This window comes from Rhinolophus sinicus, chromosome 3 (assembly GCF_057876585.1).
Source record: "Rhinolophus sinicus isolate RSI-liver-muscle chromosome 3, RSI-T2T, whole genome shotgun sequence".
NCBI classification, from domain to species: Eukaryota; Metazoa; Chordata; class Mammalia; order Chiroptera; family Rhinolophidae; genus Rhinolophus; species Rhinolophus sinicus.
In genome coordinates, this window is record NC_142503.1 from 131,652,837 (window position 1) to 131,678,834 (window position 25,998).

General features: G+C 43.6%; 1 protein-coding gene across 10 annotated transcripts in view; it reads right to left on the bottom strand.

Annotated features, from left to right (window-relative positions):
- The window catches only part of RYR3 (ryanodine receptor 3), a 481,902-nt gene that overhangs the window by 150,998 nt on the left and 304,906 nt on the right, over positions 1–25,998 (bottom strand). For all 10 annotated transcript variants that reach the window (XM_088797123.1, XM_088797126.1, XM_088797122.1 and 7 more), the window contains 9 exons: positions 25,762–25,798; positions 23,984–24,147; positions 21,039–21,204; positions 14,820–14,906; positions 14,179–14,405; positions 11,937–12,732; positions 9,566–9,766; positions 4,840–4,942; positions 3,904–4,041 (listed from right to left, as the gene is read on the bottom strand). In XM_088797123.1, the coding sequence (XP_088653249.1) occupies positions 3,904–4,041; positions 4,840–4,942; positions 9,566–9,766; positions 11,937–12,732; positions 14,179–14,405; positions 14,820–14,906; positions 21,039–21,204; positions 23,984–24,147; positions 25,762–25,798 (1,919 nt within the window). The remainder of the gene's footprint in view (positions 1–3,903; positions 4,042–4,839; positions 4,943–9,565; positions 9,767–11,936; positions 12,733–14,178; positions 14,406–14,819; positions 14,907–21,038; positions 21,205–23,983; positions 24,148–25,761; positions 25,799–25,998) is intronic.

Below are 25,998 nucleotides of genomic sequence, written 5' to 3' on the forward strand. Positions count from 1 at the left end.
CTCTCAGACTTAGCTGCCTGGTATGCAAAATGGGAACCTGGCTGTCCCTGTGTCTGCCTGTTTGCTGTGAGGATAAAATCAGATGAGGGAATGTGAAGCATCTAGCACAGTACCTGGTACAAAGCAGGTGCCCAGTAAACGTTAGGTTTCCTCTCCCCTGACAACCAAGCTTTCTTCTGCATCACTAAAACACAGGCTACCAAAGGGCAGGCCTGACCTTGGCTTGTTTAATAGATGCAGGATACCTGTTATGCAACTATTGCTGAGGGGTGCTGGCCTGGGAGCCCGTGCATCCTCAGGATGAGTTCTGATCCCTGCTTCACCATCCATGAGGGGGAATCTCCTCATGCCTCAGAGTCTCCATTTCCTCCTCTCCACACTAGGATGAATGATGCCTGTTTTGTCTGCCATGCAGGGATATCCAGGTGAAAGAGAGGGGTGAAAAACCTTCTTGCAACTTTTAAGGAGCTAAATAAAAGTAAGGCTCTACCCCTCCCCTTTATATCTGCTAATGCAATTGCCACCTTGTAAGGATCCATAAAGACCATCTATAATACCCTCCTCTTCCTCACATTTCTAATTGGTTGCCTACCTTTATAATGTGTCTGACCCCTAGACTTCATGTTTTGCTGTTACACCCGTATTTGTTTTTTATTGCTGCTGTGACAAATCGCCACAAACTTAGTGACAAAAAAATAAAACAAAACAAAAAATTCCCACAAATTACTGTCTTATGGTTCCATAGATCAGAAGTCTGACCCATTTCTGCGCTCACCAAGTCTAGTTGTCAGGGGAGAGAAAAATCTAACGTTTATTGAGGACCTATTTTGTGCCAGGTAGGGTGATAGATGCTTCTGGAGGAATAACTCAGTGACTACACATTTATAGTCAAGGAAACGCTGCTTAAACTGTAGTGTGTGAGAAACACAGGCCTAGAACCAACAGGCAAAAGATTTTCTAAGGAATTTGCTGGATGGGATATGAAATTGAAGTGTCACCTAGAATGGTGGGCTGGGCTGCTACTACAAGATTTTACCTTCATTATCATATAATCTTGTGCTAAGATTGTAACAGCTTTCATCCTCAGTATGGCTTGAGTTAGTTTAGGCAAATCTCTGCAACACGGAGCCAGCTAGCAGGATTCTCATGAAGATACTGTGGCTTCCTGTTTCCTAGAAAAGTTGAGGCTTCCCCACAGGTCATCTGGTCAACACCAATTGCTCATAAAGAATGAACACCTTCAAGAATGCAACACCTTGAAATTGAAAACTCTTTGGCTTGGATGACTTTTCTGATGTAAAAATTTTGACTTCTGTTGGGTTCAGATTTCCTATATATAACAATAAGTCAAGTAGTGAGTTACCTCACAGACATAGTAAGTACGATAAAAAGATGATGGTTTTAAAAAACCATTTTGTATGTAATATTTACACTGGGGGCTCCTGGTATATATGCTGATAAATTCTTTGGCAAGTTTCATGAAACAATGGAAAAAATGTGGAATCAGTTAGGTGACCTGAATCAAATCGCAGCTTTACTCGTCTTGATTACCTTGGTCTGGTGACATTCAGTCACTCAAAAATTTTTCTGGAACCCAGTAAGTGTGGAAACAATAAATGAAAGTATTCCTTAATTCTTCTGAGTCCTATTTCCTTCAACTACACAATGGAAGAGTAAAAAAAGCAGTCAACTAATACAGCTATCGCTCAGTGTCTGTGCAGGATTCGTTCCAGAACGCCCATCCTTAGATGCCCAACTCCCTTTTATAAAATGGCATAGTATTTGCATATAACCTATGCCATCCTCCTGTATTCTTTAAATCATCTCTTGATTATTTATTATATCTAATACAATGTATATGTTATGCAAATAGTTATTGAACTGTATTGTTTAGGGAATGGAACAATGACAAGAAAAAAGTCTGTACATGTTCAGTTACAGGCAACATCTTATGTCAAATTGCATAGTATGTGTCAGCAATACTGTAACTTGAAAAAAAATATTTTTGACCCACAGTTGGTTGAAACCACAGAAGTGGAACCCAAAGATACAGAGGGCTGACTGTTTATATGAAGTATTTGGTAAATTGTTAATTCACTATAGCATGTTATTTTCTATATTTTTAATATTTCATTACATGCAAAGGTAAGAGAAATCAGATAAGCAATAACATGGAAAAAGTCGCCAATATTTTCAGGGATTTTTGACCCCTTTTTTGCAACTGGCTATCTATTCAGAAACACTGTCTCCATTTGATCAAGTTAAAAACAATTTTGGGGGTGTGGCAGTTAAACCATTCCTAAGATTTTTCTCTTACGATGCCGGCCTGAGTCTCTGGAACATGTGGCAGGGAACCCATATGCTGACAACCACACATGCCTGACCACCTTCTATTTCTAATTCTGGGACTCCAGGAGAGAAGACTTACAACACAAAGCTTGAACCTCTCATAATTTTGCTGGTGGAGGGGAAGCTGCATGGGATGAAGACATGGCATCTCACCCAGGGTTGGCCTCTCAGACTTGCATGTTCTACCAGAAGAGACAGAATGTGGTCGTTCTGCCTGAGGCCTGCGGCGGCAGTGCGAAAGCCTGCAATGCTTGGAGCCTGGGCACCGTTTTAAAGTTAGGGAGACTTCACAGAGCCAGGTGATTTCATCTGACTGACTCCATTTACCTCACATGAAATGGTCACCCTGGAGGACACCTAGTCGTGACATATTCTATTAGAAACATCCACTTTCAAAATAGACTCTCAGCAGGTAATACGGGTCAGCTCGGTCTATTTCTAGTTCTGCTTTGGCAGGAATCACAAAGGGAGTCGGAATTCACTTTTTTGTGCCTTTAGAATCCTGGTGGCACATCCTCACCAAATACCCACCCTACTCTTTCCATGGTGACCGATGGGACTGATCAAAAGTCACTAGTGCAACTGCTGCCAAGTACCCTACACCCCTTTTCCAGAGGCTTCAACACTTTTGTTGATAAATGGTGAGGATGCGTTCTCTTCAGAGAGACTGACAAAGATAGAAGGTCAATATAAAGGGCAATAAGATGTATGAACCCCAGGGTAGTGTTTTCAGACAAACCAATCATATCTTGACAGTCTATTGCTCTAGTCTATGATTTGAAAGCATATTCTAAGATGGATAGGAACAGGGAACAAGATAAAAGGCGACTATATTAAACCTGGGAACTTCCTTCTTCTTTAGACAAATGAAATATTTGCAGACTCTGATACCATACAGCAGAGTGATTATACATAATATATATATATATGCAGACAATCTTCCTCTTGAAATGTTAATGGTTTATAGACAATAAACTGCCCTGTAGAAGAAATTATGATCTTGTTTCCACATGTCAAATTGTAGGAGTCACCTATACTGTAAGGATTACAGAAATGAATTTGAACAAGGTTTGGCATTGTTGCAAAAGGTCAAAGTCTTCCAGGATGCTACATTTTGAAAATCGCAGCCAAAAAACCAAAAACAACCGCCTTCAACCCTCACATCCTGTTTCCTTTACTTCCCTTTTATGATTTTATTTCCACAGGAGACAACTGTCAATGTTCAGGAACCACAAGCAAAACTGTCAGAAGCAACAATGGTTAGGAGAGGAAGGTTATGGGAACATAAAAGAAAAAAGAACAGAAATCTGTTTCTGGGCATTTTAAACTAGTTTTCAGAAGACTCTGAAAGCAAATTCCTTAAATCAGAAGAAAAGCATAGCCCCAAATATACAGGAAATATCACCAATTATAACAGAATGCCCGGATGCATCCTTCAAGCTAAGCAGGCCATCTCTATTTGATGGCGTTTGTTAGAAAGCCAATTTCCTTAGTCAAGTCTTAGAAGAGCAGCCTGTTGGGGGAGTATTACGATTGAAAGGCACTGGCACTTACTAGGGCATCTCTCTTCCTCCTCTGTTGGCTTCTCCTTCTCTGGCTTGGGAGGGCCTTTGATTTTATACACCAAGGCACAGAGTTTTCCAGTCCAGGAAGTGTCCTCTTCCTCCTCTTCCTCTTCCTCCAGGGGAACCCCTAGCAAATCACAGAACAGAGTGAAAATCTCAAATAGTATATGAAACCATCGTATGATTGAAAGAACCTGAAAACTCTGCTTCCCACTCTTCTGGAACTTTAAGTATTTACCTATATGATGTCTTTTGGCAAATTTTTTAAAAACATGGTTTCTAGTATACAAGAACATCAAGCAATTTCAATCCCAAGACTTAACTCTTTCTAATCTATACCCCCAAAGGGCTCTGGAGTCTCTAGAAAGAGTTAACATTCAGTTATTTCAAATGAAAATACCATCTATTATCCAATATATTACTCCATCCACTGAGGTACAAGTAGCACAAATGCTAAGAGCCACTTAACCCCAGCAGACATGGATCAGAGTAGGGACTGCTGGCTCAGAGTCCTTAAGGGCAGGAGTTACAATACCATGTCACTGCAGAAGCTGCAAAGCAGAAAGAATCCGAATTTTGGCTCAGCTGGGCGTAGAGTCCCAACTACCTAATGTTAAGTAAATTGGGTGAAGTCTATGTAAGGATCAGTTATTTGCTTTCCTTCTTCATAGAACCTGTTCCTTCTCATACCTCAGCAAAGTCTCTTCTGGGTGGAAAGAATTTCAGTCACGAATTATGCCAGGATTATTTCCTATATCTGCTCTGATCTAAGTGGTTTGGATAGAATAATTTCTTGAATAATTAGTATTCTAATTTTAAAATAGAAAAATAATGTCCCAGTCCAGGCCCCGCTTCCCTCACTAGCTTCTAATGAAGGAATCAGGAACAGGCTTGTCTTGGATAAAGCTGCATCCCGGAAGCGTACCACAGTGAGTAAGAAGGTCCTCATGGAAGTCATACAGCTCTTCTCGGATCGCGTCTGGGCAGGGGCAGTTCTCTCCCAGTTGAAAGTTAAGAAGCATGTTGATCTTTGAGAGACAAAAAAGAATGGCTAGTTGGTTCTCAGTGTGGGTCCAAAGAACTGAGATCCTGTCCTAGACAGACACTTAATGTTCTTTGCAAATTTTATTGAACTCAATTTTTTTTAAATGGTCAATCTTTAAAAGTAGCTTGCACCATTTTTCTGATTATAAAAGTAGTTTACTGATTGCACAAAATTGGGATAATATCTAAGGAAGAAAATTTCACCACCCAAAGATAGCCACTATTAATATTTTAGTATCTTTCAGTTTTTGTGTATGCAGATTGAGGTTATACCCTATATAAACATTTTTGAAACTCAATTTTTCCACTAAACAATTTATCTTGAGCATTTTCTTGCTTCCTTAACCTGATTTTTATAGGTGCACTGTATCCCATCATATGGATGAATAGCAATGTACGTAAAATTTATTGACCTGTTATATTTATGCTATTTTCATTTTTTATCCTTACAAATAAAGTTGACTTTAATTGCCTTTTACATAATTTTTGTTCACATCTCTGACCATTTCTTAGGATAAACTGCTAGGAGCAAAATGACTAGATCTAAAGGTTTGCATATTTAAATGCTTTTTGACATGAATTGCCAAATTGCTCTCCAGGAAGCTCACAACAATTTTATTATTAATATTACCAAATTTATACAAGAGTATTTCTTTGCCATCTCCATTATGATAATATGAGTTAACACACTTTGAAATATTTTCCAATTTAATGGGTGAAAAATGTCAGATCCCTGTTGCTTTAATTTGTATTTAATTGGTGAGGTTGAACATTGTTTTACCACACATAAAGACCATTTTTATTTCACATTTTATAAATATCTCCTCCATGATCTTCCTCCATTTCTCTGTTGGGTCATTATTGTTTTAAAAATTAATCAAAAAAATTAATTTAAAAATTAATACTTTGCTCATTTCTAGACTATTAACTCTTGGTAACATATGTTCGAAATACATTTTCCAGTTTTCAGTGAGCTTTTCTTTTTTTTTTAATGTATTTTTTTTTTTTGATATGTAGGTTTTATGTTTTGCAGTCAATCTAGCATCTTTTTCTTTTTTTAAAATTAAAATTTATTGGGGTGACAATGGTTAGTAAAATTACATAATTTTCAAGTATACAATTCTGTAATACATCATCTATATACCACATCGTGTCATTGTAGTTTTGTCTCAGGGATTCGTAACTGTTTTTGTACTACGGACCACTGACAGTCTAGTGAAACCCATGATACGATTCCTTCTCTGATTAATATTTTAAATACTTAAAATAAAGTATAGAGGATTACAAAGAGAAACAATCATATTGAAACCCTGTTATCAAGATCATAAGAAACAAATTTGTGACATAGTAACATATATACTTGCTTATTAACTCATTAAACACAAGTATCTGGTGGCAGGTCTCGCACCCACTGTGATCTTGAAGTGGTGATGGATGTAAATGATAGTTCAAGGTATTATAGCCACTTTAATAGGATATGAAAAAATATGCAACTTCTGTTGGTGACAAAGTCAGGTACTTCCTTTGCTGCCTCCCTTAATAACTGAAAGACATGGTATCAGAGATTAATGAAAAGTTGGTAAACATAGAGCTGTCATTCATTTCCCACGCAGATTCCTGGACGTCTGAATTCTTCCCACAGACCTATGACTCCAGGCCAGTGAGTATCTGGAGGGATTGAAATGGACAAGGGTAATCTTTTCCATTTTGCTGCCTCAGGCAGCGAAACCGAAAACCCAGGCAAACGGGTATTTTCTCCTTCTGCTTAGGTTTCTAGGTTTAAAAAATCCACAATTGTTTATTAAACTCTCCCCTTATTGAATATTGTTAGGAAGACCCTTAGTCAAAGCTTCTACTGTAAACAATTTTTTAGAAGAAGGTAGCGATATGGTTTGTAATAACATAGAATTTATAAAACAGGTTGGGAATGCAATTTTTGTAGTTGTTCCACAATGTTAAATTATGGTAATTATATCAACAGCATACATCAATAGGTTTATTGACTAAAAATAGGATCTGAAGATCTGGATTCAGAGTCAGAAAATTAATTTCTTTATTGACAGATCTTCACGGGAACACTTAGGAAGCCATGGCCCACCAATGTCAGACTATAATAAAAAGGGGAGTGAGCTGAATTTTCTGCTGCAGGTCTTATGTACCCTTTAATGACACCCTTTTCAAAGTGAAAGCCTTGCTAACTATGTTTGGCTAATTTGCCAACAACCATTGGACTAATGTTAGTTTTACCTATTCTTGTACTTAGTTACATCCCCCAAGATTTTAATTTTTTCTATCTCTCTGAGTACTGTATGGATATAGTGCTGAAAACCTCTATTTTTCTCCTCAAAGGTTACAGAAGGATGAGATAGTCCTACCACTGTTTTAACATTCTAATTCTTATGCATCCTATTTTTCAGGTGATTTTGCATTGCTCTCCCTTGAACCTGATCTAAATCCTCTGTATCCTTTGTTGATATTAAATTCTTAATTATTTAGAGAGCTTTATGGATAGGTTCCTTCTGGAAATGTATACTCTAGGAGTGGCAGATGGGACAGCTGAGTTTGACAGCAGTTATGTCCCTTTCTTTTCATTCCTAGACCAGCAGCATCAGCATTACCTGGAAATTTGCTAAAAAGGCAAATTCTTGGGCCTCATGTTAGACCTACTGAATTAGAAACCCTGCAGGTGGGACCAGCCATCTGCGTTTTATTAAGCCCTTCCGGGGTTTCTGATGTTGGCTCAAGAATCATTGGTCTAACACATTAGGGAAGAATTTCTTGAGTTACGGCCTTCTGAAATGAGTCTGAAATGATTGCTCAGTGGACTGTTTAGAAGCCTAAGGAGGAAGTGACAGCAGGCCCTGGGGAGGCAGAAGGGAAGGTAAGAAGGCAGAATGGGGAAAGAAAGGGTGGGAGCCAGCATGACCCTTCTAGGAGCCAGGATCGTGAGCTACATCCATGAGAATGGTGTTAGATGGACAAACCCAGTGCTGGCTGGGATAGGAGATACCAGCAAACACACGTAAACTCTCCTTCCTGGGTCACTGACAGAAAGTCACAGAACATGGGAGGAGGCAACTGCAAATACCGCTACCACTAAAATGAATGACAGCTCATAGTACTTAAAAAATGTTTACTGTACGGCAAGTATCCTGCTAGGCAATCTAAATGAATTATCTCTTGGGATCCTCACAAGAACCCGGGTGCAGGGGGCAGACACAAACGTTATGTGCCTTTTGTGGCTGAAGAACCTGTGGCACAGTGAGGTGATGTGCCCAAGGAAGGCCGTACGCCAGTGATGGGGGAGCCTGAATGGGAGGCATGGACTGAGCCATCACCTTTGCTGTAATCTCATCATCTGCCTTTTTATTATTCACAAATATGAGTTCCCAGTGAAATGGGGAACGCTCACACTTGTTGCCACTCTAACAGCAGTCTGACAACATTTGTAAAGCTTTCAAGAGTAATTCAAGCTCACTACATTTTCCTCGGCACAGTAAAAATGACCTATTCCCATCAATCCAACTGGCCTTCTCATTTTGCCTCCAGCAAAGAGATGATAAGCTTTGCCTGCTCTTTTCAAGGCCAGTATCATTCAAGTGAATCTTTTAAAAGCCAAGATATGTGGTCCATTTTTAAGCCAATATAAATATGTATGTTCTACAAAATAGGTTAGGAAAGTAATTGGACCAAGTTGTGCCATGAATATAAAAAGGTGGTAGTCACATCGGCAACAATTTATGAACAGGCTGCTTGTATTATGAAATGTAGATAAGATCCAAAGATCTGGTTTCAGAGACAGGAAATGAATTTCTTCACTAAAAGATCTCTCTTCTCTTTTGAACACCTAGGGAGCTGTGGCCAAGCAGCCTGCAGGATATACGCGAGCAGCTGAACAGTGGGACAAATGGAAACTCTTATTCTACAAGATTCCCCTCTCTCATTTGCAAGTTTCTCACCAGCATTTTGAGTTTCTTTAAAGCAGCCTTCTCATCTGGGCAAGGCTGACAACAAGATGGGGTATTGCAAAGAACAAAGACAATACCTTACAGAAAGGGATTCACTTATTCAGTCCCACTCATGCGACAGGGGGGCTTCATGGGGCTGGGGGGCTTTGTGAGGGCCTCAGTCACTGGGCAAGGAAGTTTAGGCATTTAAATGAGTAAGACTGTGCACCTACTCTCATACGCTGGGAAACGGTGACCATATTTTGTTGATCTGAAAGAGAGTAGTGACTTCTGGAAGGATTGGACAGAAATTTTTCTAACTGGTGGATCCTTGCTGGGGTACAAGTTGGGTCCTGACAGTGATCTGGTCTTTGACTTCGTGATAGGGACATAGGTGTGAGCGAGTGAGGGGAAGGAGGAAACCCTGCCCCATGTGAAGTTTTGTTTGGAAGGATATGTTCCTATTCAAAAAGTAATTGGCAGGCGCTCCTCAGATGTCAGTAGCATAGGACTAGGCTTGACTCCCGGTGTTTTGCTCGGTGTTTCATCTCCTACAGCTCTCGGGGCTGCTCCACGCACATGAAACTCTCACGTGCCCTCTTCCGTAGGGTTCAAGTTCTCCCATAGGAATGGGATGGAGACTCAGAAAGGGGTTCTCACCTGCTCCTGTGGGGGTGAGCGGAACTCCTTGGTCTTCCGGGCAGTTAGAGCGGCAGACATGTTCAGGGCCTGCATGAGCTCATTGTAGCGGAACTTCTGATTTGCCTGGAGCTTCGAGACATAAATGTCGCCAAATGCCACAATGGCCTCCACTCGGTGCTGCAGCTCACAGTCACAGAAGTAGCTGAGGAGCTCACACATCTGGAACAAAAGTGCACATACATGCTAATATAATCATACTTTATGTGAACTGGTGAATCACCTAGCATCCCCATTTTACAGATGGTAACACTGAGACTTAGGCGATTTAAGCAACTTGTTCGGTGTCACATGGAGGATATAGAGCTATTACTTGAATCCAAGCTGGCCTGAATCCAGAGACCAGCTCTTCACTACTAGGGCCAGGAGGACAACAGGGAAATAAGCTCACTGAAGACAGAGTAAATCTGCCTGCAGAGAGAGAGAGAGAGAACAGCATTTCTCAGAGAGTGTCCTTCCAGGGCTCTAAGCTCAGTACAGAAACTATCACCGAATGGCACTGTGAGCACTGCTCCTTCCTGACATCTTCCAGCTTCCACTGTTTCTGTTTATCAGCACTGTTCTTCTGTGATTAGCTCTTTAGGATTGTCATTACTAATCTTATCACTATTAGACTACTAATAAGAAAAACAATAGCCATGACTTATTGAGCAGTAGGTGCCAGACATTCTGCCAGGCACTTGCCATACTTTATCTCCTTTCATCCTCACTGCATTCCTGATATTTTTATTAAAGTTCTATTAACCCACCTCCACTTAACCCTCATGGGATCCAGACTCTCTCTAGTCAGTCTGGGCGATGGAGGACTCTCACCTAGCTGCACAGGCTCTGCACACCTCTGCTCCTGCCAGGTGAACGAGGACGCAGAGCATATGCATCATACTTGTGATTATAATTACAACATTTAACTTAAAATTATATGAGCCTTGCTGGGCTTATCATGGTGATCACTTCTTTAGGTACATGACTGTGGAATAACTATGGTGCACACCTGAAACTAAAATAATATTGTATGTTACCTATATTTTAATAAAATTCTTAAAAATAAATACATTTCCAAAGAGAAAAAAACAATTATATGAGCCAATGAAATAGGAAAACTAAGTTGAATGACTAGGGGACATCTGTGAAAGGCAAGTTTAAAAAAAAAAAATGCTAAAAATTGGGTGTGAGGCAATAAATTGTGGGAAATCATAAAAATCTAGAAGCATTCTGCACTCAGCTTTCCAATTACCTCTAAATGTGCAATCTACTTTAAAGATCCCCAAATGGCAATTGTAGATGGTGCATGACAGGTGTCATCTATGTGCAAGAGAAGGCTATGTGCCAGGCAGAGACTCACATTAGCCCTATATTAGAATAGCACATATGTATTTTAATACAAGGTTTAAGGTATATATGTAAAATTTGTTATGCTACTCTTCTATATTCAATGTTTTGATTAACTGACCACCTACCAATCCAATCACATTGGATAAGAGAGCTTCAACTGCAGATTATTGTAGTACATTTTATAAAACATTTTCATACTACATTTTATAAAAATGCATTTTAATCTTGTGGTTTACTATAGTGTCATTTACATCTCACAAATCATAAAGCTAAGATTCTCATGGCTGTTGACTGGGCAAGTTTATATTGGTAGGTAAGGGGCAGAGGAGAGAAACTGAAATCCAGAGATGCCTGAGCCAGGCTCACTCTGTGAGGCAGACTGTTCTACTCTACTCATTTTCACTTCTCTTTTCTCAGTGCCCAGAAGACTAAAGTTATTGTCTTCAGTGCGTCCCTGACGCTAGCTTACATCTGCTAAGAGTGTGTTTTAGGAAGCGTTGAGGTTTCCTAGGTGATGCCCAGGGGGCAGCTCTACATGAGCCTGACCTTTTCCTTAGCTCAAATGGCAGTTTCTTTGAATGCTAGTGGAACATCGGCTTGGTGATCAGAGCAGGTAATAAATGAGAGCGGGTGATGAGTGTGGTCACTCGATGAGCCAGTGCCTTTGATGTACTCCACAGCCAAAGGCTCCTTGCCCTCTCTAGACAGGATCTCACAAATGAACCCTTTAGTCCCAAAGGGTAAAAGATAAGACCAGGACAAATCCATCGCTGGTACACAAAAAACAATACTAAAGCACAGGCCTCACTGATAAGTGTCGGCATGTTTGTTTTGTCTTGGGGAGACTTAGGGAGTACATTCCGTATCAGAAATGAGCATGACCGATGGGTACTCTGAGCATCTCTGCTACCCTCCAGGTTGAGGCCAGTGTCCGCAGTCCCAGCCTCATCACTGGCTGTACTGTCTCCCTCCTCAGCTCTTTCCAAGGGCCCCAAGTTACCTGCAGCTTGACAGGCTCCGGTAATCGGGTCTGTAACAAGCCTTTGACTGGAGCCTCCTTGCTGGCTTTTTCCCCAGCCTCCACTGCCTTCTCCTCTATCTGAGTCACTTCCTCCTTCTCTGCTCCCTCTTCGGTCTCCCCACTGTGCTCTCCAAACACAGAGGGGTCGATCAGGAGGAGGATCTGCCGAACGTCATCATCATCAAACACCCCCATGACCAGCAGGGTTCCAATGAGCTTCAGCACAGGCACAAACTGGAACTCCACAGACCCCCCAACAGGGTCCCGGATGTGAGCCCCACTGCACTGCACAGCCTCTCTCAGCATGCTCAGTGCCTTCGTCTTGAGACTCTCCAAGGGGATCTCGGGGCTCTGCTTCTGGTGCTCCTCACTGGTCCTGACAACGCAAGGGGTGGAGAACCTGAACCCTGGCTTGAGGCATGTTCTCAGGCCGACGGCAGGCAGCCCATGCCTCTTGGACTTGTCTGGGTACAGGCGGATTTTCCTGGTGGTGCTGGTAATGGGGATGATGTACTCATTCTTCATCATCCGCTTTCTCTCCTTAGCGTTGGCCAGATGGATGCTGATGAGCAGGTCATAGAAACCAGACCGAAGCAGGCCGGGGAGGTACTTGTTATCAATGGCATAGAAGAGCTGGGAGAGGTCCACATGGCTGCACAGGGCATAGGCTACTCGGCTGTTCCCCAGGGCACACACAGCGCTGTAGAGTCTCAGCGTGTGGTAGTGGAACTGCAGGAGGTCCTCCTGCTCACAGAGCTCCAGGATATCCACACACCTGACAATGAATGACACAAGCAATCAACCACTCCACAGGGAGAAAAGTGTGCCAGAATTCAGCAGAGTTTTGCTCTATGAATCCCCAGGGATTTCACCCAACACCATGAAGAAAGACAGGGTTTAGAAGGATGGAGGCGTCTCTGCCCCACTCTCCCTTATAGGTCATTATTCCTCTCCCAGTTCTGGTCCACGTCCCAGTTCCTGATAACCCACCATGTTTAACTTGAAGGGTCTCAAAAGTTTGTAAGACTTAAAAAAGATCCTAGCTTACTAAACATTAAAGTCTTCCTTATTAGGGAAAAACCCCAAATCTCAACACTGAAAAACTTTAAGGTATATGACAGAGGTGACTTGGTCCTTTCACTTGTAGGCTCAAGGGGACCCCCTGTTTCCTGACAGAAGAGGCCCTCAGAAGATGGAGATGAAGCCCTCCATCACTCTACCTTTTACATCACCTGTACAACCTCCAATCTCCCATCATTCATGGGGCTTCCCTTCCCCTGAAAACTAACACACTGCACTCTTGTCCAGAGAGGGAACACAATCAATTCACTTTCTCCTCCCTGACTTTAGAGGTCTGTTTGCCTGTGTGTTGCTCCCTCGTTTGTGGGGGCCTAGGGTGTGGGCTCTGATCTTTACTTAGATTTTCCACTTTGTCTTGCTCCTCCCCCTGGATCTGGAGACCCTTTGCAATTAGCTTCCATGGCTCTCCTATTGCTGTCCAGGACCCAATAGAATATCTAAAAGGGAACTATGCGGGGATCAAATACCTCTACCCTCTATTACTTTATTTTTTTAGTCCAAGAGCTCAAGGGGTAATATCCATAAAAATAGAACTTACTTCATACTACACACAGAAACTGTGCTAGATTTTTACCTACACAACCTCATTTTTCCCCCCGCTCCCAGCAATCCTTGGGGTGGGCATTTATCCCACTGTATCCATGAGGAGACTGAGGCGTGGAGTGCGTGAAGTTAACTTACCCAACGCCAAGTAGCCAGAAAATGACATAGTCAGGGTTGAACCCAGGCCATGATCCAGAGGGCTTCTTAATGAGGGGAGGCCAGGAGCCTGATTCTTTGTTCTCTAAGCAAGCGAGATATGCCCCATTCGTCCCCTTCTTGCCATCAATAAACATATATTTTAAGTCACAGTAGGGTTTTTAATTAAAGGCATGGCAGTGTTCCTGAATGCAGGCACATGGAGCTACAGTGAAGGCCCTGAGGCAGGCAAATCCCCTTGAATATCCTGCTGTTTCTGAGTAAATACCGGAAGTGGGGAAGGGAAAGGAGACACATTGAGGCTTTGGGGAAATCGACAGTCATCCTGGGACTCAGCAGGGCCCTTGGCCAGTGAGGATGGTGTTCCTTCCCTTCTGGGCTTGCTGGACCCTGCCTCACTGCCTCCCGGGCCTGCCCCGTCCTCTGCGGGCCCCTCCACTACCTGTTCTCCTCGGGGATGTGGAGTGCCATCATCTGCAGGGGCTCCAGGCACTGCACCACCCAGCCGTGGCGCTCGCTCACACGCTCGGTCTCCACCTTCAGGAAGCTGCTGGGCATGCGGCTCCAGAGCACGGGCTGGATGGTTTGGACGTCCAGCCGCGGGGGACACTGTGGGACTGGGTTCTTTTCCTCACTCTTAAATATGGCCGCCGACAGGGGCATTGCATTCTGGGGCAAGGCAGAGAGGCATTCGAGAGGAGAGCACACATGCAAGACATTCTGTGGCTGGATAATGTGCCTGGCCCATGATGATCAACAGGATTAGTGTAAATTCAAGAGAGACAAATGTATCCAGGGACCTGCAAGGACTTTACCAGCATTAATTAAGACCTTTTCTAACAGTTTATATGAGCTTTAACGAATTATTTCAGTACCCAACAGGAGTAGAAGGGGAAAATGAGAACCTATGTTCTGTCATATGAATTTCACAGTCAAGTGTAGGAGTCTGGGGGTGGGGGTGGGGGTGGGATGAGAAGTGAGGGAGTGACAGATTCCCCTGTTTTCTGAGTCCTGAGATTTCCCCCCTAATGGTCAGTATGTCTTCTCTTATCATAGCCATTAGATGAGGGGACAGATAAATACCTTCAGCTTCCCAAGTTCAAACTGAAACAAAGACGTGCTCGTAGGCTGCAGGAAGACTGCCGGAAACACTTTTGTATTGGGTTCTACCTGGAAACCAAAACAAATTGAGAGGTTTGCCCCAAATTATAAAATCACAGGTGGCTACGTCATTGGGTGTTTTAATGAATGCTCTCACTCTAACTTAAGCTGCAAGAGGACAGTTCACTGGCTGGTCATTCTCCCCTGCTCAGAAATTCTCAGACACCTGGTCCCTACTGGCAGGTATTGTCACTGCTCCTCATGTCCCACACTCTCTCCCTCTCCCTGCTTGGGGCTGCACCATTTCACAGCATTTCATTCTCTCGTTCATGGAACTGAAGCCAACAGCTTTCTCCAGTGCTCAGGAGGACAGTCACAGATGGGAGCCACTAACTTGCCACCAAAGGCAATGCCTGGGCACGGAACAATGAGATGTACTGGCTCTTCAGAGAGCAGGAGACACCTGCCCAGAGGAGGTGATATTAATAATTAAAGATGGGGTGGTGACTTCAGTATTATTTCTGAAGGTGAATAGACATTGGTCAGGCAAGCACAGGAGGCCTTTTATAGCAGGGCTTCTCAGCCCTGGGACTATGGATGCTTTGGGCTGGGTCTTTCCTATGTGGGCTGTCCATTGCAAGATATTTTCAGCATCCCTGGCCTCTACCTACCAGATGTCATGAGTGCTATCCACCCCCACTCCAGTCATGATAATCAAAAATTTCTTCAGAGATTGCCCAAGTCCCTGGAAGAAGAAATCATCCGCACACTTAAGACTTGCTGCTGTGCAGGCAGGGGCCTTGAGGTGCTTCCCTAGAATAACAGGAAGAGGCTGCCTCCAGAGCCTGTCTCCTCTCTCAAACCTCTCCTTTCATTTGGTTCCTCTGGACTTGTCTCCACCCCCTTCTCTCTATGATTCTAGCTCTTACAGTAAATGGTGTGGATTCACTGACGGTCTTTTAGCAGCCACTTAGATGAGGCATGTGGATTTATTTATTTATGACATTGGGGCTCCATTTATCATTTGCTAACTTTGATGGCGGGCTGTTGATCAGACTTGGAGGGCCATGGAGGAAGGAATTCAGTTAATTCCACCAACTGACGTACTCTGCCTTTAAGCAAATTCAGACATTAGGAAATTCTTGCAACTCTCCCGACTCACCAAATTAGGGGATATTGGGTGTTGTGGACCTACCCTAAGGTGCCCCACCTCCTCCGTGAGTCACCCCGTCATCTAATCTCCTCCCCTAGAGCCTGTCTTGTTTCTAGCAAACATAATACGGCAAAAGTGAAAGGACTGTCATTCCCTTGATTAGGTCACATTATATCAGACTCCATCTCAGCAGACTGGAAAGAAAGATTCTCCCGTTGGCCGTGGAGAAGTAAACTCCATGTTGTGAGAGGAACATGTGAGAAGGAATGCCAGGGAATCTCACGAGGCTGCAGCCAGAAAGACATGGAGCCTCAGTTCTACGAATGCAAGCAACTGGATTCTGTCAACAGCCACGTGAGCTTGGAAAAGGACCCGCAGCTCCGGAAAAGAACAAAGCCAGGCTGACCCCTTGATGGCAGCCTTGTGATATCTTGAGTAGAGGACGCTGCCAAGCTGTGCCCTGACTCCTGACCCGTGGAAACTATGATACAATAAATGAATGCAGTTTTAGGTCACTACGTTTATGGTAATTTGTTATGTGGTAATAGAATATGAATCCAGTGAATTTTCTTTTTGTCAGGGTATTTGTTACAGGCTTCCTTTACATAACGAACTGCTTCGATGCATTTAGAGATACGATTTCTAAAAACACACATTTTAAGGGCTGCAACTTAAAAGAAGCAGGGAAGACTGCTTACACCCCAGCCTTGTATCTGGCACACGGTCATTCCAGCACACTGCAGTGGGCTCAGAGTTCAGGGGCAAACGTTTACTTCATCCCCAGTGCTTCAGGTACCCATGGATGATAAGAGTGGATAAGTGTCTGTAAAACCAAAGTATAGGGACAGGATGGCTAGAACTGCCTCGCTATGTCTGAAAGAAGCTTTGTTACGGATGTTTCACAAACGATTATTTAGTGCCTGTCATACAACTGCTTTGTGCCAGGCTTTGGGTTTACAGTGGTGAGAGCTATACATAGGACATTCTGATCTGATGCTGGTGGGACTTTGGCCGTAAGGTGGCTAAAATCCACCTGGGCTGGCCCTAGATTTCTCAAATACCCATTGAGTGGCATCTAGGACATCGCGAAAACCTCAAGTCATCACACTTTGATGCAAGGGGAGCTCTGGAGGCTGAGGAAATTGCACCTGGACCAGCTCATGAGTCTGTGCTCACAGGGAGAGAGAGGTGTATTCAGCTGCAAGTTCCCTGTGCTGCCCTAAATCATAGTGGTACAGAGTGCTACTGGCTGAAGAGGGTGGCCCATTTTCAGGTTCCTCAGGACCGGATCCTGCAAACTTCATAAACTACCCAGCCAAATGCCAAGGCCCTCCTCGAAACTCCCTGCAAAGAGGACGTGCTCTGAAAGCCTTTAGGATGCCCTGGGGTAGGTGTATTTCTATCCTGCAGAGTACAACCGCATCACGATGAACTGAGGAACTTTTTCTTCAGTCACTATAATAGAAAGATAACACAAGTGTGGGCTCATGATGGGTGTACATAAGGTTAAAAATGGTGACTGGGTAAGTAGAATCCTGGATGCCCTCATGACTCCTGGGGTTATTTCTGTGATCATGTACGTTACATGGCAGAAGGAACTGTGCAGAGGTAAGAAAGGCTACTAACCAGTTGACCATAAGATAGAGATTATCCTTGTGGGCTTAATCTAGTCACATGCACACTTAAAAGGTAGGTGTTTTCTCCTTCTCGGGGCAGAAGGGAAAGTCAGTGAATTCAAAGCATGACAAGAGTTGGATATGCCCTTGGGGCTTTGAAGATGGAAGCGGCCATGTGAGAGGGAATGTGGGTACCTCTGGGAGCAGAGAGTGGCCCTGACTGATGGCCAGCAAGGAAACAAGGACCTCAGACCTCAGTCTCCAACCACAACAGGACCCTGCCAACAATGTGAACGAACTTGGAGTGGATTCCCTGCAGAGTCTCAGATAGAGGCAGCTCAGCCCAGCCAACACCCTGATTTTGGCCTTGTGAGAACCTAAGCAGAAAACCCAGTCAAATCTGCAGAACTGCGAAACAATAAACGGATGCTTTTTAAGGCTGCTAATTTTGTGGTAACTTGTTAGGCAGCAACTAAAAAACGAATATAGTGGCTTCATAGCTGAGTTGGGCAGTTTGACAACAAATACTTAGCAAACACTCACTAGGTGTTTCACCTACAGGGGATACAGCAGTGAACGTGAGAGAAGGCCTCTGCCCTCAAGGACTTTATACGCTGGATGGGGAACTTACAGTTTAATGGAATGAGCAGTGAGCCCAGATTTGGGGCTGCTGTGAAGTCCCAGATATTTTTCCGTTTGTGTTTAAGGTACATTTTATCACTGGCTGATCCAGACATTCTATTTCTAATTATGTGTGAAGATCAGGGTATACTAACTGGCATGAACTGAAAACTAACCCCTTTGTAAATCTGAATCTTACAGCCGGCCAACTTCTCAGAGCAGTGTGTCTGGGCTGTCAATTACCGAGGAATAGTATGTCTTGAACATACATTTTATTTCTAATTTCACCCGTGATTACATTACAAGGGACAGAAAAAGGTATTCAAATTACATAGCAGTATTTAATGGGGAACTCAAAAAATATTGTTGGAGAGAATCCTTCTCTCATTATTTTGGTTACTGGTCCTATCTGAATAGAAAGCCAGTGTATAAATATTGCTGCTCTGCTCCTCTCGAGATAATTGAAAAATGAAAATGGCTATCACTGCAGAATAATAATTATCCCACTGCTGGGGGACCAGATGTACAGCTGGACACTTTAGCGTCTCGCCTGACGCCTGGAATGAAAAGGGGGTTGGCTGGGTGTGAGCCTCCCCAGGGCTCTGGTGCAGAGAGGCCTGGCACACGCTCTGCACTCACAGACACATTCCTCTGTGGGAGGCAGGAAGCCGAAGGGAGAAATCAGGATTTATATGCATGGAGTAGAGGCAGGTGTCCCGGGGGTATGTGCCAACATGCAGCTCAGAGAAAACAAGTGACTATCCCAATGTCACCCAGAAACTACTGTGAAAGATAGAATGAAAATGGCAGCAGTGTCCTGCTCTTTGTTGTAACATCTCGTGAATTTCTCTTCCCTGAGGCAGGCCAGGTACTGCTGCTATGAATGCCATGGGTTATTTATTTATTTAGGGACCTTTGAAGCCCAACTAGCCTTAAAAGTTATTAGATGCCTCAGAGCTCTCTGCAGCTCAGGGAGGACCCCTCAGTCAAGCTCATTTCAGAAGTTAATGGGAAAAAAGCTAATGGATTCTGAAGGACAGCAGTAATGGATATAAGCATTCTCAGGGGGCTGGGGGGAAGGTAGAATCTTGAGCAAGTATTAGAAGGATATCTTACATTCAGCCTCAATGTCTGGTTTCGAAAAGGCCTCTTTTCTGGGAACAGCTGGTGGGGCCCCAGCTGCTGGACCAAGCCTGCTGCGTGGGTTGATGATTCCACTTTTTGCCAGGAGGAGAAGGAGGTACTGGAGAGGAGGCAGCTGCCTCATACCAGCAGGCTGTCCCCAGGCCCCCAAAAGGGATCGGTCTCTCTGTTCTTGGTCACCAAACATTTCAGATTTGGGGCAACTACTCTATCTCTCCCCTTCAGACGCCATCTCTCCAACCACAGGCCAGACAAATGGCTGCCAAGCGGCTTTTCAGCCTGGAGGCTGTGACCTGGGGCTAGTTCTAAAATTTAGGGTTTCATCCATTTACATAGCAGGATGCTTTTAATCTGCTGTAGCTAGCTAAGCTTCCTTCACTACTGCCGTACCATTGTCCTGGGTCAGCAACCTTCCCGGAGTTCCTCATTCCCTGTCAATACCTCCCTACCTTTCTAAATGACTTTCTCACCACTCATCATAAAGCCTCACACTAGTCTGTCCATTGTTCCTCAAACATAATACTGTATGCTTCCCTATTTCCTTAGTGCTTCCTGTGCCATTCTTTCAACCTAGTATACTCCCCTCTCTCCAAGTGGACGAATTCTTTTTTTCTTTCTCCAACTTCAAAATCAAGATTTTTCCACCATGAACACTTTTCAGACCCCTCTCAACGGAGGAGAGCTCTTCCCTCTCTGAACTTGGATAACACTATCTGTCCACACATACATGAGACTCTCCACTCTACCCTTGGAGTGTCAAGGTTTAATATAGAAATTAAACTCCTTATTTTAGCTTTTCCCAGGTATGCTTGGTAGAAGTCTAGGCTTATAGAACACTAGTAACTGTTAAAGTTAAAAAAAAAAAAAAAAGGCAAACAAAAAAGCTTTTTTTTGGTTAAATAACTTGAGAAGTGCCTGGTTAGGCAGGTTTCTTTCTAAAGTATTTCTCAAAGTTGATGTTTATTGCAAAACTTCAAAAGGAGGATAGAATATGTGGCAATTTCCCAAGCCTACCTGGCCATCAAAGACGAAGATCCTGCTTAAAGGAAATCAGGTTTCTCGTGCTTAATGACAGGTAAACTGACATGTGTACAACTGATGGTTTTCCTGAGTAGTTCTAGCAGAGTTCACAGTCAACAAAATAGGGAAACATTATTTATATAAACGCATATTTATATAAATCCATAGGGAATGAGAATCACCTTTTGCAAAGGGAATACTCCCTGGCAAATTAATCAGTTTTTATGGGTCTATATTTTGAGCATCGATGTTCGTTAAAGCGGAGAGTACCTCTGTGCACCTTTTAAACTTTACATCTTCTATAGCGCAGGTAACATAAAAGTTGCACAAGAACCATTTATGGAATAAATGAATAACCTTTTTAGAGCCCACCACGGAAAAACTCCTCGTCTTCTAGAAAGAGGACCAGTATATCTGATCAACCAATAAATATGACATCTGCCCCTCTCCCATTTTTTTCCCGTTCTGTACTGAAATGAAGCCACTTTGCTCTTTTGTTTGTTTGTTTCCCGAGATGGTTTATGGGCCCCATGGGCTCATCCCATGCATGCTCTGGTGGGGATGCTGAGTATGGAGAAGAATGAGGAGCAGAACCCTAGGCACCCAGGCCAGGGACGTCATTGTCTCGGCCCTAGAAGCCACCTGTACCTGGTAGCAGGTGCCAAGTTCTCTCCCATTGGCCGAGAACGACAGCATGCCCATCGCCAGATCCACGAGGCAGCCGATCTCCAGGTCCACATTGCTGCGACTTGATCGTTGGGAAGTGGCCACAATGTCCCCACCCCAGACCATGTAGCAGTTGCTGCGCTTTACACTAGGAGCCAAAGAGATGAAAGGTACAGAATCAGATTTGGGACAGATTTGGGACAGTTTGCAATCAGGACTCTGGGAGGAAATACCCCAGGCTTTCCAGTTTGCCCCCAATCACTTTTTCTCTTAAATAAATTCATTCAGCTTCAAGCCAGTTTCCTCAGGCATGAACAACTCAGTTTAGGGATTTGGCAATCTATTGGGCTACTTTGGTCCAAAAAGTGTTACGTTCAGGTATCTGTTTCTAGGCTCCATGTCAGTTCACCCCTCTGAAACAGATAATGGGGACGGTAGTATTCCCACCTTAGAGATGGGAAATGGACGCACAGAGAGGGTGACCACCAAAGGCGGACTCAGGCATGTGGTATGAGGCAGAAACAAAAATCTGTGTTCAGAGTACTAGTCCAGTGTCAGGACAAAAAGTCTGTAAGACACTTGGAAACTCAAAGCCACATTCCTTAGGATGGCAGGCCTGGGCCGGGGCAGACTTGCAAAGTAGGTGGGGTTGTCTCTGATGGCCTCCCACCTCCCCGACATACAGTATCCTGCCCTTCCCAGCTCCCTGGAGTCGGCCCCCCTACATTTTTCACTAACTACCAGCTTGGGTGCCTTTCTCAGCTGGCTGTCTACCAACCCTCAGAATGTAAACTCTAGCACAGGTGCCATTATTTAGATTTAAAAGCCAACTGTAATAACCCCAAAGCCTTTAAGGCTCCAAAGCCTGATACCTTCATTGTATGATTGTAAATCCTGGGTGGGCTTTAGAGAAGTGGCACCATGAACCAGGTGATCCCTGAACCCCTTGCAAGGGCTGTGGGCCAGGAGCAGTCAATTGGGTCTCCTCCTAAGTCAGGCCCTGGGGCGTGCCCTCTGAGGCACCCAGTCGCTTGAAGGAATACGAAGTGATCTGTCTCAGGTTAAATGAGAGAGGGACTTTACCTGATACTAGAGCAGCCCCTTTAGACATCGTAAGGTCCATCTAATTTGACCTTGGAAAACCAAGGGTTGATAAGAACTCTCCAAGGTTCTTTCCTGCTCTAGAAATCTATCGCTTTTCCCTGTGACTGGAAATCCCCTTTGTAAACATATTCACTTCCTGTCCTCCCCTCCTGTCTGGGGCCCCCTCAGGCTGATGCCTCAGTGTGAGTCTCCCCAGGCAGGGCCAGCACAAGCAGCTCCTTGCAGAGTGCTAGCCGTTGCTAGCTTTCCATAAAGGTTAAACGGCAGCCATGTTCCTACTGCTGTTTAGTGATTAGAGTACTAAGTACACTGATGTCTACTACGCAATTCAATTAATAATGTAGTAAAGCTGTAGGAGTGTGAAGTGTACACGCCTACACTTTGGTCGTATTTTAAAGGGCCCCAAACTGAAATGCCTGAAAATCGATCCTGTATTTATTTCTTATTATACGAGAAAAAAGAAGTAAGAATTACTGAGCACCTACTATGTACTGAGTCTTATTTTAGGTGCCAATTGTGTCAGTTAATTTTCACAATAAATGCTGTCACTGAGGCTCAGATAAATCAAATAATCTGTCTGGCATGGCACAGCCAGCAAACTGGAGCAATCAATCCAGTGGGGATGGGCACGTCTACCTTTTGTTTTTCTGGTTAAAGAGGAAAGTCTGGAGTGGTCAACTACTTTCACATACTTTGCTTTCCAACCTAAACCAGATGTTGTTTATAGCATCTACTCTGGGTCTCATAACATGACAGACATGCAGTAACAGTGATAATAGCAGTTAATGTTTATTGAGCGCATGGGTTGAGGCACTGTTCTAGGTATTTTTGTGTATGATCTCATTTAATCCTCATAACACTCTATGAAACTGGAACTATTTTTCTCATTTTATAGATGAGGAAATTGAGCCCAGGGAGGTTAAGGGACTGGTCCAAAGTCACGTCTCTACTAAGTATTGGAACCCAGTTTAAAATCCTGGCAGTGTGCTTCCAGAGTCTGTGCTCTTAACCACTGCCCACAGTGGTCCCCCTGACATAGCAATTTACCTGACCCCTGGCCTTTGATGAGCCAGTAGCATCTAAAGAGCACTGATTACAAAAACATTCCTGAACTTGTAGGGATAAAGGTCATCTTGAGACACAACTTATTATATCTCTACACATATCTGCATGGGGAAAGAGTCTATTAAATGTCAGGTGGAAATAAGGCATGGTCTTCTGGGTCACCTCTGGGGCACAGCTGGCCAAGAATTCTTTCTCTGGTGGCAGCACCAATGGACTGGGGGGAGGGCATGGGTACGCCTAAATGTGCTTTCCCTGAAGTTCCCTAACTTCTATTCAGTGGTTATTATTCATGAATTTGTAATGTCTCTTTCATGTTCTTCATGCTTTCAGCCATGACAAACTCTTGGGGTATGGAGTTTTGACTTGATCGGTTGCTGTGTGATGTGGTACATCTTTTTTTTTCTTCTGAAGTAACTACTTTCAAGCACCCAGGGGTCTTTCTCTGTCTTATTTGGAAGTTGTAAAAATTAGGGCTTGCCAGGAAATCACGGAGAAGAGTCTGAGATGGAGTCCAGACCTCCCAATTGTCCATTTATATCTCCCATCCCTGGGTTGTGTTTTATATATGTGATGAAATTGCTATTTTCTCTAATAACACTTCTCTTGTCATAGTATCCCCTGACCCTACACCGTTTACTTAAGGATTTTTAAGCCTGTGCTTCACTTTCCCTTTTTAACAGATGCTGGATGTTTCCTTCTTTGGGGGTGTGGGGATTAGAGAGAAAAAGACTGCTTACGGGAGTGAGAAGCCCCCTTACCTTTCATGGACACGTCCTCTTTCATCCCCCAGAGTAACAGTCACCGTACAGTTTTTACTCAGGTCAAACTTTTCACTGTATAAGTGATAGTCAGGAGTCACCCATCCAACCCAGACACAGGAGGGGTCCTGTCCAGCAAAGATGCGGATTGCGTAGTAGCATTGCTGAAAAGAGACCACAGAGGAGTGAGTGGCCCCCAGTTAGGGGGCGCATGCTCAGGAGGAAGAAATAATGCTGCAGCCCACTTGGGCCTTTCTTCTTAAAAAGCACACGTGGTTCTAGAGGTATATTGCATTGCGCTCTAGACTTGGAGGAAGGGCTGACTAGAGACTTTGGCTTCCTTATTTTTCGCTTTACCGTTGTGCTTTAGCATCCAGAGAAACTACCACCCTTTTCTCAGAAAGTGCTGCTGATGGAATAAACAGTAGTTTCTTAGAATGACCTGCACAGAACCCTAACCCTCTCCTGGGCCTCAGGGCAGACCTGGGCTGCTGTGGAGAGTTGGGCACTGTCTTGGCCCCCAGAGAGAGAAAGTCGAGGCTCCGAGAACCCCCGCTACACTTTCCACTTCTCCAGGAAAGTCCAGGATACTCTTTTTGAAAGTCTTGAAAAAGATGCTGCGAAAGAAAGCCTATATTGTGGCCAAACATGATTTGTATGGTCACCAGGCTCAACGACAAAGTGTTGAGAATTACAGCAGTTTTTGGCAGGTATCGTAACAGTTGTGAAATGTATCCCTATGTTATAATACTAACTAAAGCATTAAGGTAAGTGATTGCTTCATTATTTTCTTTATAAAACTGAGCACATTTATTCTTAATGAAATGACTTTCATTTGTAGTTGGTCATATATATATATATATATATATATATATATATATATATATGATTGAAAGATAAAACGGTTAGCCAGACAAAATGGGGTTTGAAACTTGGCACTGGCAGCTATTAATCGTGTGGCCTTGGACAAGTCACATGTCCTCTCTGTGCCTCAGAGGGCATGAGATCGTCTGTGTCACGGGGTTGCTGTGGGAACTGAGTGGGAAGCTGACGCAATGGGCCTCGCGCAATGCCCTGCACATTCTGATTGTGTGACCACTGCTTGCAAGATCTCTTTCCTGATGGCAGCTAACCTATGAACTCGGGATTGCAGGATCATTTTATAGAAGGAGCGATACGCATGTCTTCTCAAGAATTTTTTTTTTTTTTTTTTTGGCGGGGGGGGGGTCAGGTGTAAAAAGAAGAATGTGAAAGAAGCAAAAAGAAGTTAGCAAGTATTGTTTTCGGACACTGTCTAGCTATAGAAAAGGGACCAAAAGCAACCTCCATCTTCTGGGCTGGCTCCCTGGCTCCCTCTTCTCATTTGATTGCTTTCAACATTATTCCTGGCACTGCTCAGAGAGAGGGAGAGTTGACTTATGGAAATTCACATAAAGAAGCAAACAGATGGATTAAATTAAGATCCCACCCTCTCCAAATGATGTTCATTTTAATCAGAAAGGCAGTGCCGGGTCCCTGGTGGCAAATGGGCAAAAGTACACAGCGATGCCCAATGAGACACTCTAGGTAGAGCTTCCACTTTGTACTGAATATCTGTTGTTTCTCCCCCATTTGAGAAATGCTGTAGATGAGTTTTGGAAGCATCAAGATGGATATTAAAAGACACAGTAATTGGCAATTAAAGAGGATCTCTAGATAGGTCTTTGCTGTAAGGGGCATATAACCAAGCACTGCAAAGACTCAAATAATTAAAATCATAACTGAGCACATTTACTTACTGTTGTTGTTTGAGAGAGGATTTCGTGCATCTGTTTCCTGGGGGGAAGATAATCCATGTTTTAGTTGTTAAGCTGTAGAGAGAATCCCACAATTCTGACAGGCAATTGATCTACCTTTAACGATAGAGGCAAGTTTAGGAAACTATTTTCAATACGTGAGTGATTCCAGCTGGTCTTGGGACTTGTTCCTCTGTAAACTGCTACCACCAGCCAGGGCTAGGACTTCTAACTCTTGTC